At 33.0% G+C, this 18,446-nt stretch overlaps 1 protein-coding gene across 1 annotated transcript; it reads left to right on the top strand.

Moving 5' to 3' along the window:
* Positions 1-1,391: 1,391 nt before the first annotated feature.
* Positions 1,392-13,105, top strand: LOC110711863 (ABC transporter A family member 7-like). The gene is given in 19 exon segments (XM_021890305.1): positions 1,392-1,636; positions 2,371-2,734; positions 2,828-2,904; positions 2,983-3,127; positions 5,213-5,332; positions 5,451-5,575; positions 6,062-6,220; positions 7,647-7,809; positions 7,917-8,042; positions 8,132-8,215; positions 9,218-9,585; positions 10,344-10,434; positions 10,437-10,543; positions 11,119-11,228; positions 11,333-11,417; positions 11,501-11,629; positions 11,701-11,806; positions 11,980-12,068; positions 12,596-13,105. Coding segments are annotated over 19 exon segments (2,826 nt in total). The 5' UTR covers positions 1,392-1,558; the 3' UTR covers positions 12,896-13,105.
* The last annotated feature ends 5,341 nt before the right edge of the window (positions 13,106-18,446 follow it).

An 18,446-nucleotide genomic window follows, 5' to 3' on the forward strand; every position in this document is an offset into this window, starting at 1 on the left:
AAACTTGAAGGAAAGTTCCTTCATTTCACATTCTTAAGTAATAAAATAACAAATTAATAAATTGTTAATAATTCAATAATAGGACAAAAAGAAGAAGTCCCGCCATTATTTAATATTCGTTTGTGCAATGAAATGTTAACGTTATGAATATAAATAGAGTGAACATGAATATATTAATAAAGTTAGTACGAGTACATTTAATTTTATATTAATGTGAATTCTGTCATTTTACAATAATACTGCGCGTATAAATTAATATTGATTCACACTATGAGTACTCTTAATCAATTCAATGTTAATTGGGTTGAAAAGATCGGAGGGGGTATAGCTCAGAACAATGAAGATTCATCTTAGAGATTAAGCATGTTTGTTTTTTTTTTTTTTTTTTTTTTGGGCCAAGAGCAATGCCCAATTTTAATGACTAAATTTTCATAAAAAAAAAGAAAGAAAGAAAACCAAGGATATGAAAAATTTAGTGATTTTTTTTCCTTAAACTAATATACTCCCTAAATATTTAAATTAGATTATTAGTGGAATAAGATCATCGATAAAAACACATTCTCAATTCTATTTTTCTTAACATAATATTATTTTTTTTATTTTGTTTTAATTTTTTTTCCCAAATAAAATGAGGAGAAGATAGGGTTATTAACATTAAAGAGTATGCATTTGCTACATCATTGGTTTTTTAATTGAATTTTTCTTTGTTACATCAAGCAGTTGAAAATTCCTAAGGATATAAGTATATATTAATGTAGTTGAGTCTATCTTTTTGTATGAAAGGGTGTAAATTGTGTGATTGAGTCTAATTACGATATTTTACCCATAAAATTAGACCATTAAACAAATATATATTTTTATTTTCAATTAATTGTGTAATATGAAGTATATAAATAGTATATCACATTGAATAATTCTCTTGAATCTTGATCAATGATGAATCATATATAACCTTTAGTTAAAGTTTTAAAGGTGACACTAAGATATGAGATCTAATTTTGTTTACATCATTTGCCTTTGTGGCTCTTTATATATCAAAAACATATAAAGTATATACGAAGTATATTTATTTATTAACTTATTTATTTATTTTTTGACGGGAATCAAGAGAATTTTATTAACTCAAAAGCAATAATATCATAGATTACAAAACTAGAAACCTCAGCTGGCACTTCTTCAAGCCAGACCCTCATAGCTCTTTAATACAACTTATACAAAGTAATTTATTTTATCAAATAAGCTAATTAACAGCCGAATATTAAAATGCGAGGATTGACCAAGGGGATGATCGGGTTGAATTTTGACTATTTCGAATCTTATGACAACGCATAAGCTGTAGTAGATTATAACACTAATGATATAAAATTAGAGTGCAACTTCCGTGATTACAGAGGTAATCAGATGGAAATTTCAACGCAATTTACCAAAAAAAAAAGTGCATTGTTTTTCCAAGGGGGCAAATTCGTACTTTAAAGAACAAAACCCATGAAAATCACAGCTTAAATTTAACGGTCAAACTCACAAACCCAGTTTGAATTTGTCTGTTTCAAAAAATTCCATGGCAATTCCTTCACATGGGCGCGCCAGTTTTTCTACTCAGGCCAATGCTCTTCTCCGAAAAAACTTGGTTTTTCAGGTACCCTTTTTTCTGCATTTTTAATGGGTGCAATTAATTTAAACTTCATTTTCTGGGGTTTAGATTTATGGAATTTAAGGTGTTTGTAGTTAAGTTGCATTTGCTAGATAATCTGGGTAATGGGGTTTGTGTAATATTATAATTTAAATGTTTATTTGTTGATCGTAGTGCTAATGTTGTTGTAGTTGGTGTTGTTCTTAGTGGGTTTGTGTAAATGTGTAAATTAGATTATAGTAATTTGTTATGCTTTATCAATAAAAAAAAAAAAAAAGGTTATGCCCTTTGTTTCGGGATTATTCGGATTAATAGGCACGTTGATAATATGATTTAAACTAGCGATGTGACAACTTAATCAGGATGGTGGTGGCGTAATTTTTGGATGGTAGTCAAATGTGGCTGAAGTTGTGAATTTGGGGGTGTTTATTTTAGTGGGTGATCTTGAAATGTATGATGATTGGGATTATTTTGTAAGAATTTTTTAGTGTTAAATAAATAGAGTTGGTGGGTGATATATGAATTCTAAGATATTGAGAAATTATAAAACTTATTTTATACGAAGTATAAAGTAAGATATCAATTATATAGGCATAAATTTGCAGACTATTAGATTCTTACATCTAGCTGATGCTTAATCTAGATGTCAATTCATTTGAAATTGAGAAGGTTATAAGCTTATAACATTGTGATTAAATTACTAATCTTAACTTTGCTGTTGCCTGAACTATACATTGCAGAGACGAAATAAACGTTCGAATTGTTGTCTCATAATATTCCCAGTTTTACTTTGTGTTCTTCTTGCTGTCTTGCAACGAGCAATAGACAATGAATTGGGCAAAGATAAGTACAAATGCGGATGTGCTCAAGTTAATGGTAAAACTGAATGTGGGATTCAATATTCAACATTAGATCAAGCTTCTAGTTGTCCGATTCCTAATCCCCAAAAATGGCCTGCATTGCTTCAACTTCCTGATCCCTTGAGTCGTGCTGTAAGAACTGATGGTCTTACATTTCCAAACTTGCCTAGCGAGTCATGTAGACGGACAGGTAATTGTCCTGTCACTGTACTTGTGACTGGGACTAATCGAACATTGGGGCAAGGTACATCTCTTCTCTGTGTATATATACAAAGATTTTTTACTTCTGGTTGTTTCTTGGAACTTGGTTTGATTATGTGATTTTTGATCTTTCTAGGCATGGCCAGCAACCTGTTTCCGACTTCCTCTTTGAATTCCTCCAATCCTTTACTTAGTTTGGCCAACAATGTCTTGGTAAGTGTTTAGGCATCCACTTTGTCTTCACTAGTTGTTATGGAAGTTCTGAAATCTTGACGCCTTAAACTGTTCCAGGGAACAATTTCGATGCCAGCAACAGAGAATTTTCTTGATCCTGCTTACTCCTCAGGCCTTCCTCTTTACTTTGTGAGACCACTCTGCCAGTCTAACTCGTCGTTTTCTTTACCCGAAGAGGTTATATCATCATCTATGCAGCAAGGTATAACTAGATTTCTGGCTTTCCATAGCTTAGGTTTCTATGAGCAGTGAATAAATTTAACTCTTTAATAAGGTGGATGTTGTGTTAAGAAAAAATGCATTATATCATCATCTATGCAGCAAGGTATAACTAGATTTCTGGCTTTCCATAGCTTAGGTTTCTATGAGCAGTGAATAAATTTAACTCTTTAATAAGGTGGATGTTGTGTTAAGAAAAAATGCATGGGAAATATCTCTATTTTATAGAGAAGGGGTGACCGAGTGAGGAATGAGTGAAAAGTCGTTGTCTGAACTACACATAAATACATAATGCGCCTTATTCACTATTTTTTTTTTTTTATTATTAAAACAAAATGTTATAGATAAAACTAATTTAAGATAATTGAGCAAATGGGTCATGTGAGAATCATAAAAAGCGGAGTTGAAAATCAATTAATGCCTATGTAAGCAAAATCAAAATTTCCAATTAAGGTCTTGTTCTCTTCATCTTATTTTTGCTAAATTGAAATTATTTTTATTTAACTGAAACTGTTTTAAACGAAATTAAATTATCTTTACTGAATTAAAATTATTTTTACTTACCGCATAAAACTTATTTTAACTGATCCTCAATTATATTGCTTCTAAAATATTGATTGAAACTTAGATTTATAAAATGAAATTATTTTTGCTGAACCTAACTTATTTTTATTGAACATAAATTATTTTTACCGACTTAAGGTGTGTTCTATTCACCCGATTTTCAATTATCTGAACTTAACTGAACTTATCAGGACTTATTTTAGTTGTAATTTGAACTTGGGTAACCTTTATCAGAACTTATTTTTTCTGAACTGAACTTATCAACACTTATTTTTTCTAAATGAACTTATCTGAACTTATTGGACCTAAAATAAGTGAAAATAAGGTGAACAGAACAGGCCCTTAAACTATTTAATGAATATTATTTGGATAAGATGAAGTGAACAGGTCGTAAGGAATTTAATCATATATTTTTCCGACTTCAATTATTTTTACTGACTTAACTCTCCACCATTTACAACAATTATTATAATAATAGCATACATATCAAATTAATAATAAAAAAAATTCATCAATTCTTATATAGATAACTAGTTTCAATTAGACATGATTGTCAATGTATTTCATTAACCATTAATATATCTTATTATGCATTTATAAAAAATTTAAAAGTTACATATGAGATTATGAGTAAAGTACACATTGAGACCAAGCTAACAACATCGTGCATAAGTAAACTATACCTTATGAATACATCAAAAATACAAGTAATAGTTAAAGTAACTTATGGTGAATGGTGTAAAAAGTTAAACGGGTTGTCTAAAAAAATAGAGGAAGTAATAATTAACCGTGTGAATAGCTCAATTAGCGTTTAACCCTTCAAATTTAGCAATCAACTGTATAAAATAGAAGAAATTATTAAAAAAAATATAATAGAAATAAGCTACTAATAGAGTGATAATCATATAAATTGAATAGCTTAGTTGAATAATTGTAGAAAAGTTGTTATTGTTCAGCAAGGGCATCAGTATTCAACAATGAGGGCTAAACAAATAAAAAAGTTCGCTAAGGGTATTTCATCCTAGGATCTTGCATGCAAAAATCTTTTACCCATTAGTCATTACCATCGTGGTAACCTTTATTTTACAATATACAAGTAACAACATTTCTATATATCCTAAAATATTTGTTAATGAATTCTGTATGTCAAATCTTTTAATAATTTTTCTAAGAATTTGTAACTTCAAACATGTATTCATTTATATGAGAATAAAGTATAAATTGTTTCCCTCCTTTTCTCTTCTACCTTACTTTGTGTGTGTATGTGGCGTGCATGAATGTGTATACAATAAGAAGGTTTTCTTGTCAAATTGACTGTCATATTGCATCTCAAAAGATTTGTCCTTTCATCCTTTAGTACTTGTCTTTGTGAGTTTATTTTTGATAACCTTTTCTCTGTCTATATCTTTATATTAATTTTAGAACTCCTGAGAAGGATTCTTTCTCTACCATGTACTATCTTATGGCTTGTTGTTCTAATGATCTTATTGATTCTTTTATATAGATGTAAAATGTGCTCAAGGTCTTCATCTATGGCGCAATAGTTCTTCTGAAATTAATGATGAGTTGTACAAGGGTTATCATAAAGGTAACCCAGAAAGGAAGATAAATGAATACGTGTCTGGTAAGTCTTTAGCAATTTTTGAACTAAGCTTGTAGAATCACTTCTTTTCCCATATACAATTTTCTAAAATCACTTCTAAATTTATATCTTTTTTTTTTTTTTTAATTTCTTTTAACAGCATATGATTTTCTCAACTCAAATGTGAACAACTTTAATGTGAGCATATGGTACAATTCAACATACAAAAATGACAGTGGATTTTCTATGATTGGATTGCTACGTGTACCACGCTCAGTCAATCAGGTAATTCTAGCTCCTTACCTGTCTTTTAGGCTCAGCACTCATTGAGATCTTCCTTTTGTTTGATTACCTAACTTGATTTTATTGTTTATATTTATTAATCTTATTAATGTTCTAGCTTAGCTTGTTGGCTCATTTTTTTCCTGCCCTCTCTTACTTTCACGTTTCCCACTTCAAGACTATGTAATTATGTATTGCAACTTGTGCTCCTCCCTCAATTGTGGTGACATGAAATATCTCTATCATAGTGCACTTTAGCAATTGTACCAAAGGTTGTCATAAAGTTTCAACCCAAATGGTAGTAGATGCTTTGGTGCAATTGCTCATTGTCACCTAAAATCAGATTTGAAAGTCAAAGTGGGAACAAATTTTTTGCTCTGCTAGGAGCTTTATGCTCTAATCTTAATCCCTTTGCTATGATTTTCTATGCTTTTATGTCCATTTATATGTTCTTTCAGTAGACCTTATACATTCAATCTTATATTACAGGTGTCTAATGCCTACCTTCAAAATCTGTTCGGACCCGGTACCAAAATGCTTCTTGAGTATGTCAAGGAAATGCCAAAGCCTGGAAGTCAGCTTAGAGTTGATCTTTCGTCTCTCCTCAGTGCGCAATTTTTCACATATGTCATTATAGCACTATTTCCTGTAAGTATGCTTTATCTTTCAAATGTTTTTATCTCATACAAGCACCATATATTGGATTTTCCCTTTAATTTTTTGCAGCCATAGCTCTATTATATTTTATGAAACTTAGCAATTGGACTTTAATGTCTGATAGTAAGTCAGTCCAGTTGAATGTACAATATACATAAGTTGTCATCAGCAGCTTGTGCTGGATACTTTGTAATGAGAATTTATTATCTTATTGAGGGAGGTGAATAAAATTCAGAAGTTATTGGGGCACCCATTAGAAACATCTTATTCATTGTATGAAAGTTTAGCTAATAAAATCAATCCTATCATCCACCTTCACCATTATGCAATCTGTTTATAATGCAAAATAGCATTATTGTCGTGTTTGCATGAAGATCCCTGTATTTTACTCCCTTTGTCCCATTATTAAGTGCCTACTTCCTTAATTGGGTGTCTTAGAAATTTAGAATTAAGTGTCTATTACTAAAAATACACATAATTTTATCATTATAAATCTACTTTTTTACCTTTCCCATATGAAAAAGCCCAACATTTTTCCAAATTTCGTTGTCATTAAAAACCATTTAATTTGACCTTTTCAATGTAAAATAACTCAATTAAATGTATGATTTACTACGTACTTTTTTACCCTTCCACATAAAATTCTCTTCATTTCAAGAATGTTACATACTCTCTCCATTACCCTAAATTCCCATGAAATTCAAGAAACAAGCACTTAAAAATGGGAGTATTATTTTTAATTGTAAATTTTAGTTTTGATGCCAATCTCAGGTTTAAAAGGCAATGCTTTGCTTTGCTTATTAAGGTATCTGAATGAAGGATCTAAAGTGTAATCAAGCTTATAACACTGGAAAGACTCAAAGTTACCTTAGTCAAGTTATAAAGACATGCTAAATGGTCTATACTAATTATAATTTCCTTTTATATGGTCAGAACAAGCATATTCTTGGTTCTCTTGGCAAATTAAATGTGAATTAACACCTTAAAGGGTGTACACAATTATGTACTTAAAAGGAGAAGAGGATAGGGTTTAACTGGAGTTCATTGTGAACCTACAATACTTACACAACCTACACTCCCTTCTACTTTATGGTTAGAGGTGGTAATGCCAAAACCACCTCTTCATTCCCAACTTCTAATAAATAGGATAGAACAGGAAAAAAAATTTCAAAGTAGAGGCAGTCAAACTGTTGCGCAGTCAAATATTTCCCCCAACATGTCTTGAATTATAAATTATTCATCACATTTCTGAAATCCTTACAAAGTATTCAGGTGCCTCAAAATTTAAATTGTAGGCTATTTGTGTATGCAGTTGACGTAATCATTATGTCATGGTGTTTGCCTATTTTACTGAGAAATTCACATAATTTTTTAAAAAATTTAATTTATTTCTTATGAATTTTGTATTTTGATGCAGGTTGTGCTAACTGCTCTGGTTTATGAAAAACAACAACGATTGCGTATTATGATGAAAATGCATGGGCTTGGTGATGGCCCATATTGGACAATTTCCTATGCTTACTTTCTAGCTTTATCTGTGATCTACATGATATGTTTTGTGGTACTCGGATCACTTATTGGTAAATAAAACCAAACATAAGTACTACTTCGTATTTTTTTATCCCTTAACATGCAACAAGTGTTTTACTATGTATATCTCTCATGCCTTGTATTGTATTCTCTGCAGGACTAAAAATCTTCACATTAAATGATTACAGCATCCAATTTGTATTCTATTTCATCTATATGAATTTGCAGATTTCAATGGCTTTTCTTGTAGCCCCCTTGTTCTCGAATGTTTTATCTGCAAGAGGTGAGAATTTTATCCTATTACTGCCTTCTTACACTGAGGTAGTCTGCTAAATTGTCATGATTCTAATATGTTGTCCGAATATGTTTCAGCTGTAGGTTATTTACTGACGTTTGGTACTGGGCTGTTGGGAGCATTCCTATTTCAAAATTTCATCGAAGATACCTCTTTTCCAAGTAAATTGTCATTACATTTCTATTTCTATTATTCTACAAATTTATTTTGGTCATTCACGCTTGTCGTTTTTCTCAATAATAGATGCATATTTGTCAATCGGTGAAAAGTATATACTCCTAGCATTGCCATTTCCCTCTGCCCTTAGGAACAAATTTAGTGCAAGTATACAACATTTAGGGGGTATTATGTACAAAAGTTATGCTACAATAATAATCAAGTACATTTATAGGATATAATGGTATATGTGATGGATTTAGTAGATTTTCGTGTGCCATACACACTTGAAGATGAAACTTCATCATTTACAGCCAATTTGACAGAAAGAGGTTTCTTATACAAACTCAATATAGTGATTTAAAATCTTTGATGAACTAATTCTGGCTTTACAAATAACCTTTATTATATAAGCCAACTCTTGAGAAGTTTGATGATCAACTAATACATAAAAGACCCTTACTGTTTTATGGTATCCTTTTTAAATTTAGTATTTTCAATGTCAAAATCTTATGAGCTGTCATACGGATTTTATGAAATGTGAAGCAAGCATTGCACGAATTTAGATCTATCTTTATACCTCGTCATTTCATAATAGTTGATGCATTTCATTTAGGGGCTTTTGCTAATGCATAACTTCAAATAATAATATCTTCAATTATGTACCACCAAAAATTATAAAAATTTGATACTTGCGAAGTAGTTGAGACAAATCATACAAGACCCCACTTTGCTATGTTTTTTTTTAAAAGTAGTCACAAAATGAAGTCAAAGTAACTCATGTAAATGTGGCAAAAGTCAAAGTGTGTCAACTAAAATGAAATAGAGGAAGTATATGATAGCACTTAGTTGCATAACAAGCAATGGATTGGTGGGTATCTAACGCAAATTATGCATGGGCTTGACTTGGTATATTCTTAATTGGACTTGGGAAATTCATCAATTTCTTGGTCAGTTGATATAATGAAATTCATGCGATTCTTATCATTTTCGGATTTTTATTGTAGGAGGATGGATTATTGTTATGGAGCTATATCCTGGATTCTCTTTGTATCGAGGTTTATATGAGCTGGGGCAATATTCTTATCTTGGGGATCAAATGAGCACCCATGGTATGCGGTGGGAAAACTTGGGTGACAGCAGGAATGGGATGAAAGAGATTATGATCATCATGTTCGTTGAGTGGTTGATCATGCTTCCTATTGCATATTACATTGATCAAGTTATATCATCCGGAAGTGGTGGGAAGAGAAATCCTCTATTATTCTTCCGCAGCTTGCTAAGAAAGTCAAATTCTATTTCACGAAAGCGTAGTTTACACAAACAAGGATCAAAGGTCTTTGTGGAGATGGAGAAAGCTGATGTTGTGCAAGAGGTATTTCTTTTTTAACCATTGTATACATATTTGTTTGTACTCCGTAATCTTCATTTAAAGTAACAAGTGTTTTAAAATTGGGAATGAACATATCATACTATCTTTGGAATTTTATCCTGATTTTACTTGCAAATGCTGCCTTTTTAAAGTCTCTTTGTATTGGTCAATATTCATTTGGAAGCCACTGCAAACTGTAACATAGAGTATTATGTTTTCTTAGGGTGGTCATTACCTAAGTGTAAGTTATATTTGGGCGGTATGTTTTCTTTGCCTCTGAAAAAGGGCTAAAAAGATGGTAGTGTTGTGCAAATTTCCTATGTCAATGCTCTTCTAACCAACTCTTAAGCTCTTTTAGTGCATGTGGCCTCCTAGGCGCTTCATGACTATCTAGGACTTCCACACTAGTTGTCAGTGTGATGAAACACTCAGATGCAGATGGTCAACATCATAACTTCAGTCTCATAAAAGTTCATAGAGCCATTGCATTTAACCTGAGTGTCAGACATAGAGCCTGCGCTTTGTGCACTTGTACCAAACTTAGTTAGATAAGATAATAGAACCATCCTTAGATATATTTTTTTTTTTTTTTTTGTTCCTTATATAGTAAAATCTCTCTCAATTTCCCCCCCTTTTCTTGATAAGGTAGGGTTTAATCTTGAGAGAAGACTCCTAAAATATAAATATGTTTTTAGTTGCAGCTTGAATTTTTTACTGCACAATCACTACAACGTTGTTAACATCTCTGCATTCTTGAACAGAGGGAGAGGGTGGATCAACTGTTATCAGAATCAAGTTCAAGCACTTCCATAATTTGCAGCAGCCTGAGAAAGATCTATCCTGGTAGGGATGGGAACCCCCAAAGCTTGCAGTCAAAGGATTATCTCTCGCTGTGCCTCGTGGTGAGTGCTTTGGGATGCTTGGCCCAAATGGGGCTGGGAAAACCTCCTTCATCAGCATGGTGAGAACATTGTTCCCTTTGCTTGCTACATATGTGCATGACTTCAAAAGTACTACCTTCATATCTTTAAGTATGCCCTTTTGGGTTGTCTCTTTTAAGTTTGCTCTATTCCATACGAGGGGACCACAACTTTACTCTCACATATAATACGTTTGGTCCCACCAAATTTTCTATCTCATCAAACTTATTAACGTACTTACTCCCCAATGGGGCAAGAGGGAGTATGATTTTGAACACATGTATGATCATTAAGTAATTTTGAAGCAAAGTTAAATTTAAAAGAACTAGTGTTGATAATTCAAGCATTCTCTTATTAATAAGGGAACACATAGTGAACTAGTGATCTTACTTATTTTCAACTATTTGCTCTAGAATCCAGCAAACTAATACAGAATGTGAGATTTGTTTTGGTGATGACTAAAAATAACAAGTATTAAAACATAGTCAGTGGAAAAATATTAGGAACATTCTTTGAATAAAAACCAGATGAAATATTTATGGATAGAGAGTGTAATGTTTAATTGTTTGCAAAATGGAAAAAATAGATGATCAATGTCTTCTTTTTTCTCCTGTAGATGATTGGACTCACAGAGCCAACATCTGGAGCAGCATTTGTTGAGGGTTCAGACATCCGTTCTCAAATGAATGATATATACACCAGCATGGGTGTTTGCCCACAACATGAGTATGTTTCCAGTCTTCTATCCTAGTAAAATGTGTAAAATTTCCATTTGAGTTCCAATTGTTTACACGTTTGTGCTAATGCTTTTTTACTCTTCCTTTACCCAGCCTGCTCTGGGAGACCCTAACAGGAAGAGAGCATCTAATCTTTTATGGCAGACTTAAGAACCTTAAAGGTTCTGCCTTAACACAGGTCAGTTTAATATACAGTGTCATTGTACGGACAAGAAAAGCTCTGGAAAATCAGGAGGAATGTAATTTCTATGTTTACTACAGGCAGTTGATGAATCTTTAAAAAGCGTCAATTTATATTATGGTGGCGTTGCTGACAAATTTGCTGGAAAGTATAGTGGAGGAATGAAAAGGAGACTTAGTGTTGCTATTTCCTTGATTGGTGACCCTAAGGTTTTTCACGTGACTTTGTTGCTTGTAACTTTTTGGACTTTGGATATTTTAATTGATTTTTCTTATTAAAGGTTGTTTACATGGATGAACCAAGTACTGGATTAGATCCTGCTTCAAGAAATAATCTTTGGAATGTTGTGAAGCAAGCTAAACAAGATAGAGCTATTATTCTCACAAGTACTCTTTCTCTCTCTGAAGACTTTCTATAGTGATCAAATATAACCCATTCTATACTTTTATAAAGACTTATTATTGAGTTGAATGTGACTCATTATATACTTTATGGTTATATTTCTTAATGTGATCCCTAATATCTTTTCTCTTTGTCTCTCTTATTTTTCTTCTTTCAGCCCATTCTATGGAAGAGGCAGAAGTTCTGTGTGACCGGATAGGCATTTTTGTTGATGGCAGCTTGCAATGTATAGGAGGCCCAAAGCAGGTAATTTCTACTTCTAATCATCGCAGATATAGAAGATAGTATTCTAACACAGTCTATGCTACCCAAATTGAGGGTCTAACATGTTATGTGTTAACACCTTCGACTATATGCTAGCAAGTCAGCCATTGTGCACTACTCACCAAAGTATTGCTGTTAAGTCAAGTGAGATTTTCTCCTCACTTGACACTTCTCCCATGCCTGACTATAAACACGCAAGCACAACTATTGTGCTGATGTGGCACTACACTTAGTGGAGCACGATCCTTATGCGTAGCTCCAAGGGTTAGGATCAAACTGGTAAAATCAAATCATAATAGACCCTACTAAACAGATTGAAAGAGTCATAGCTTTATGCCTGCTTAAGAGCTAGATCAGTTGCATGTTTTTGAATCATAAAAACATAGGATTGTCAAATTTGGGTAGGAATTCTAACAACCATTGCATTAAAACACATACACCATCTCAATAAAGTAACCTTGCTTTTCTCTGCTATACATAACTAGTGTTTTGTTTTTGAATAATGGCAGCTGAAAGGAAGATATGGAGGGTCCTTTGTATTCACAATGACAACTTCTGCAGAGCATGATACAGAAGTGGAAACGATGGTGATGGGCCTCTCTCCAAATGCCCAAAAGATATACCACATATCAGGAACTCAAAAGTTTGAGATCCCAAAACATGAAATCCGGATTTCTGATGTTTTCAAGGCAGTCGAGAACTTTAAGAAGAGATTCACAGTCCAAGCATGGGGACTTGCTGACACGACTTTGGAGGATGTATTCATCAAGGTTGCTCATGAGGCTCAATCTTCCGATGTTCTCTTATAATCATATAGGTTTGTACTTATGAGGTTTTGTTTAAATTCCATATTTAGTTTAGGTAGATTATATATAAACTATCAAAGCATAGTCAAGCCACATGTTGCCGCGTTTATGTCTTGGGTATTACAGTTTGTGTAATAACTTTGTGTAAAAAATGAGTTACAATCATTTATAGGAGCTTGTACAGTAATAGTAATAACATTTTCTTTGATTCTATATGCGAACTCTACCATACTACTTTTACATCAAAGTCACACGGTAAATAATTTCGCCTAACCGATCGATTATTCCATTGTCTAATGATATTTACAGTATGCAAATTTCAAATTCATACATTCTTGCAATTCCAGATAATTTCTGAGATGCCTAGACCTGCAAACCAGAAAATGGCCTGGAAGAACTTTCCTATTAATTCATTATTGATAGATGAACTCTATAACCTAAATTCCTAATCCTTTGAAGTGAGGAAAATACCACATTATTCACTATTATGGATAATATTCTACTCTTTCATTGGATAATGTACCATATTCTCATTCTTCATGCTATTGATATGTATTATGTTGTTTATAAAATGATATTATGATCTAGCTGAACGACGACAAAGCAATTCTTCTGAGCTCTCAATAATTTGACGACAAAAATATACTCATGACGATAATGACCATCCTCCCCCTATTTTAAAATGTTAATACTACTCATGACTTGACCACCTTCAACCACAAAAGTTAGACCACCTGACACCACCACCTCAACTGCCACCACCACCACCGTACATTTTTCGGCTGTAATCAATGTGGCAACGGCGGAATGTGTATATCTCGGAGGCTTTGGGCGGGGAAGATGATTGGCCGAAGGTTATTCCAAATAGTTGAAAAAGTTATGAGCGTTTTAAAAGCCCCACTATGGTACATCCTTCCGTTGTAGAGACGCAGACGCTTGTACCGCGGTGGAGATTTCGGTTGTAATGCCCTTAATATATTATCTACCTATATACTTCCTCCGTTTTTTTAGTTGACACGTATTCTTTTTTAGGACGTTTTTTTATTGACACGTTTTTAATTTAGTTAAATTTTGTATTGTTAAATGATAATTTTACCCACACTCTTTCTCCTCCAAAAAAAGACCCCACTTTCTTTCCTTTCTCCTCCATACGGGCTCAATGGCTAGGGCCACCGCCTTGGGAACTAGGTCCCGGATAGAATTGGCGGTAGACGGAGCGGAAATCTAAGAACTCACCATAGAGACGATCGAAGCTATCCCTCATGGTAGTGAAGGCGACTGTTATATCTTCATTAGACTTCCTAACACTCTCATTGGATAACCGCAGGCCCTCAAATCCTTACGGAGGCCTTGGAAGTTTTGTTGCAACTCCTCAAAACGCTGCTCATAATTAAATGAGCTACTCTCGACCTCCGGGAAATTAAACTGTTGCTCAAATTGCTGCCCATCTTGTTGTTGGCCTTGTTGTTGCTGGGGGTGCTCTTCCCCTCGACCCTGCTCATCACCATCATTACCATCATCGTTGTTACCTTCAAAATCAGGAGCAAAGAGCCAATTCTTAGGCTCGTAGATGATTGTCCTCTCGGATTTGGGAGATATGCATAGAATTTGCCTCCCACGAGCCATAAGAAACAATCCTCCCTTTGGGTCTCCTCCAACCAATGCATGGCTTTGAGAGCCCTCATGTCAAGCCGGGTTGGCCCCGGTACGTAAGATCACTTCACCTGAAAAATCAAGGTCAAAGAAAACGACAAGAATGGTAATCATACCCCCAATAGTGATAACACCACTACCCGAGGCAACATCCTCCAAATGGTCCATTAACCAAGACCCTAAGTCTAGCCGCCTATCACCCTCACTAAGGTGACATAGGAAAAGAAGCTCCCTACTAGAGACAGCTCTGGAACTATTCCCCCTAGCGAAGATGGTAAGGGCTATGAGCCTTTGAGCAAGGCGGAAAGCAAGGTTTACAATCGAAGTGGCCTTATCCGACCTAGGATTCCTATTGGTTTTACCGGTGATCTTTTGCCAAAAGTCACCGGGAAAGAAGTGTTTGGAGGTCTTATCCTTAGGCCCAAATTTACCATTTGATGGCCACCCAAAAGCCCGATTCACTTGCTCAATTGTCATCTTATGAGCTTGGTTCATCAATTGAAAAGTCATATACCTTGGGGAATGGTTGGTGTCACGATGCACATACAATGAGGAAAAAAACTCAAGGGTAAGCCTACTATAAGTGCTAGCATGCAAATCTAACCAACTAGCCACCCCCGCATAAGAGAAAAGTTGCCTCATATCACCCTCAAACCCCAAAGCCAAGCCTACCGAAGGGTCATAGAATTTGGTTGGCCTCATTTTCCATTTACTTATCCTAAGGAAATTAGTCATAAAGTCCGAATTATTGAAAACTATCCCTAAGGTGTCCACCGGTGGTGGAGTAATGGATGGGGTGGGTTGGGTTCTATCCCTTTTTTTGGAGGCATTCTTACGTCTAGACATGATTGAATGAATGAACAACTAAGGCTAAGTGACAAAATCCCAACAAAATCAATTCCAACACCACAAAAATCACCAAAACCCTAAACAATAATCAACTAATATCACAATAACCAACAATCCAACAATTTGTAACAAGGTTAGCAAATATATGAAAGTAGAAAATCAAAGTAAGCACTAGAGATTGAAGAGAGTATACCAAATATTTTCGTGGGTGTAAAACCCGCAAATGAACTCCAACAACGCTCCTTTACACTTGCTAATCCTCCTTGCTTCACCAAATTCTCTAAAGATTCAAACTTTGAAAAACCCCCAAATTTGAAATTTTGAAAGTTAGGGTTTGAAAGAGATGGCTAGAATTCGAATTTGAGAGTAAAAGGGTGAAGTAGATTGATGAATATTGATGGGAATGATGATAGAAGGAGATTAGAAGAAGAAAGATTGAAGATTTTTGGGGTTTTGATGGAGATTTGAAGGGTTTCAATGGGTATTTTGAATGGGGAGAGAGAGAATGTGAATGAGTGTGAAAGAGGAGTGAATAAAAGAGATGAATAAAAGGATTGAGCATGCCCCCTTTTGTTTAAAAAAAAATCATGAACTGCTCATATGGCACGGACGTTTAAAATCTAAACATAACCAATTAAAAGAAACGAAGGAAGTATTACGAATAGTATTTAAAATCTGATAATAACCTAAAAAGAAACGGAAGTGTACCCTACAAAATTAATCATCCTAAAGTTTTTGTCAAAAAAAATCATCCTAAAGTAATTGAAACACTTTAATATACATTTTTGTTGATACAAAAAATTATTTTACCTTTAATAATTTTGATCGTATATTTATCATAATTAGTTGATACTATGAAATTTTATAAAATATATCAATTTTTTGTGCATATTATTTATAGAATTCAAGTCAATCTCCTAAAACATTATGTTGATGGAAGTGATGCACACTTTAAAAAATGGAGGGTTTATTTTTCTTGCATTAAATGTCTTAATATATTATAAAATGATTTATTTTGTAGTTAAATAAAGATATCTTAATGAATGTTAATTTTTTATAGTAATAATTTATATCAAAGTTATCAAAATCGAGATTCCACTTTGAATTGGAAGGGATTTAGATGTGTATGTGTTATTGATGATAGTAGTCGTTTTAGAAATTTTCCTACAAGTTTTTATTTCTCACATGAGAAGATTTTTTTCTTGTTTTAGGCTTAGAATATTTTAATTATGCAATTTTATTTTTACAATAATTATTCTTACAATATAGGAGAATTCGAGTGAGATGATTTTTAGTGGTTGTGACTATTCAGCATATTTTTATTTCTTACAATATAGGAGAATTCGAGTGAGATGATTTTTAGTGGTTGTAACTATTCAGCATATTTTTATTTGGTATATATGCATGTATGAATTTTTTTAATACTCGCATAGTATCATATTAGGTATTTTATATACTTTAAAATTGAAGTGACATCATTACAAGAAGATTATGATTTTTGGATTGTTTGATAAATTTTATTTAATGACTTGTTTACAAGCATGATAAGAAGTGATAATTTAATTATTACATGATACAATTATAAAAGTGAACTGAATCATGTAATTATTTAATTATAAGTAATAAGAAAAAATTAATATAAGCTTAATTCAATTTAACAAGATAGAGCTACATTTATTATTTATGAAACATGATTATTATTTATTACTCACTCATATTTATGGATTGGGACAAGTAAATTTAATACTCTTTCATAGAATGAGTTGAGTCAAACAAGGATTCTAACGTAGAAGTGTAATTATACACATATTGTATGTGTCATAACCATGTAATAAATTGATTAATCACGAAATTAAGAGACGAATACAATAAATTATTACATATAAATATTAAAAAATATGGTATTTAAAAATATAATATTCTAACGGAAAAATCACAAAAAAAATTCAAAAGAGGTATGTGAACAGTAGAAAAGTGTAAATAATGCAATTTAAATAACGTATGAAGTAATTAACAAATTACATAAAATTATTTTGAATTAACAAATTACCAACTCTAGCAAAACAACTAATCAACCAAAAATAAATCAATGATCACTTACAGGAAACAAAGCTGACAGAATTTTGCATTGAAATTCCATCCAAAGAGCATTTTTTGTGTTGTATGGCATTTCCTCAAACGCAACAGCTTGATGGACGCAACAACTCTTGATTGTCGCATCATCAGTGGTCACATTCTCCAATCAATTTTCACCTTATTTCAATTACTACATACACTAATACTTCAAATCCAAAATGATAAAAAATTTAACCAAATTTGAAAAAATTAAGATCCCAATAATTTTTAATACGAGAATCATTGAAAGTTCTTAAATTTTCCAAACAATACCATGTAAAAACCAACCATTTTTGAAACGAATACAGAAACTATAAATCTCCAAATCAACAGCTGAACAAAGAGAAATTTGAAGGACGATAAAGCAAGAAAACGAGCAACAACATTTTGGAGAGGAGAGAGAGAAAATAGAGACTAACCCCATGATTGCGAGCTTTGAAGATTTGTCGAGTGTGGAGAGATGAGGCGAGGAAGAAGACGGCTGAACTCGCGAGAATGGTGGGCGCAGGCCGCAGACAAAACCCTAATTCTTAGTTTTCGTATTTATAGTATATTTAAAAAAAAAAAATTTTTTTTTTTTGTGATTTGGGCTTTGGAGTTGATTTCTATGAGCTTGAAGCAGTAACAAATAGTGCCCGAAGGCCCAAATCTTGCTCTCATTACTTGTTTTTTTTTTTGGGACCAAGCTCTCAATCTCTCACAAGTCATTACTCTTTTGCCTCGTTGGTCATTACTTTCATTACTCGTATTGACGAGGTAGATAGATCTAGTAGAGCTATCAAAAAGTGACTCTCCAAAAGAAATTGACGTCAACAGTTAGTAATTATGGTTGGGTTTTTTTTTTTTACAACCTTTAACTATTAATTAATGTATCCTTCTTATAATTGTCCCTAAAATATTTTTAATCGGTTAATAGTAACATGTATTTTGTTTTGTT

Source organism: Chenopodium quinoa, unplaced genomic scaffold, assembly GCF_001683475.1.
Source record: "Chenopodium quinoa cultivar QQ74 unplaced genomic scaffold, ASM168347v1, whole genome shotgun sequence".
In the NCBI taxonomy this organism is placed as follows: domain Eukaryota; kingdom Viridiplantae; phylum Streptophyta; class Magnoliopsida; order Caryophyllales; family Amaranthaceae; genus Chenopodium; species Chenopodium quinoa.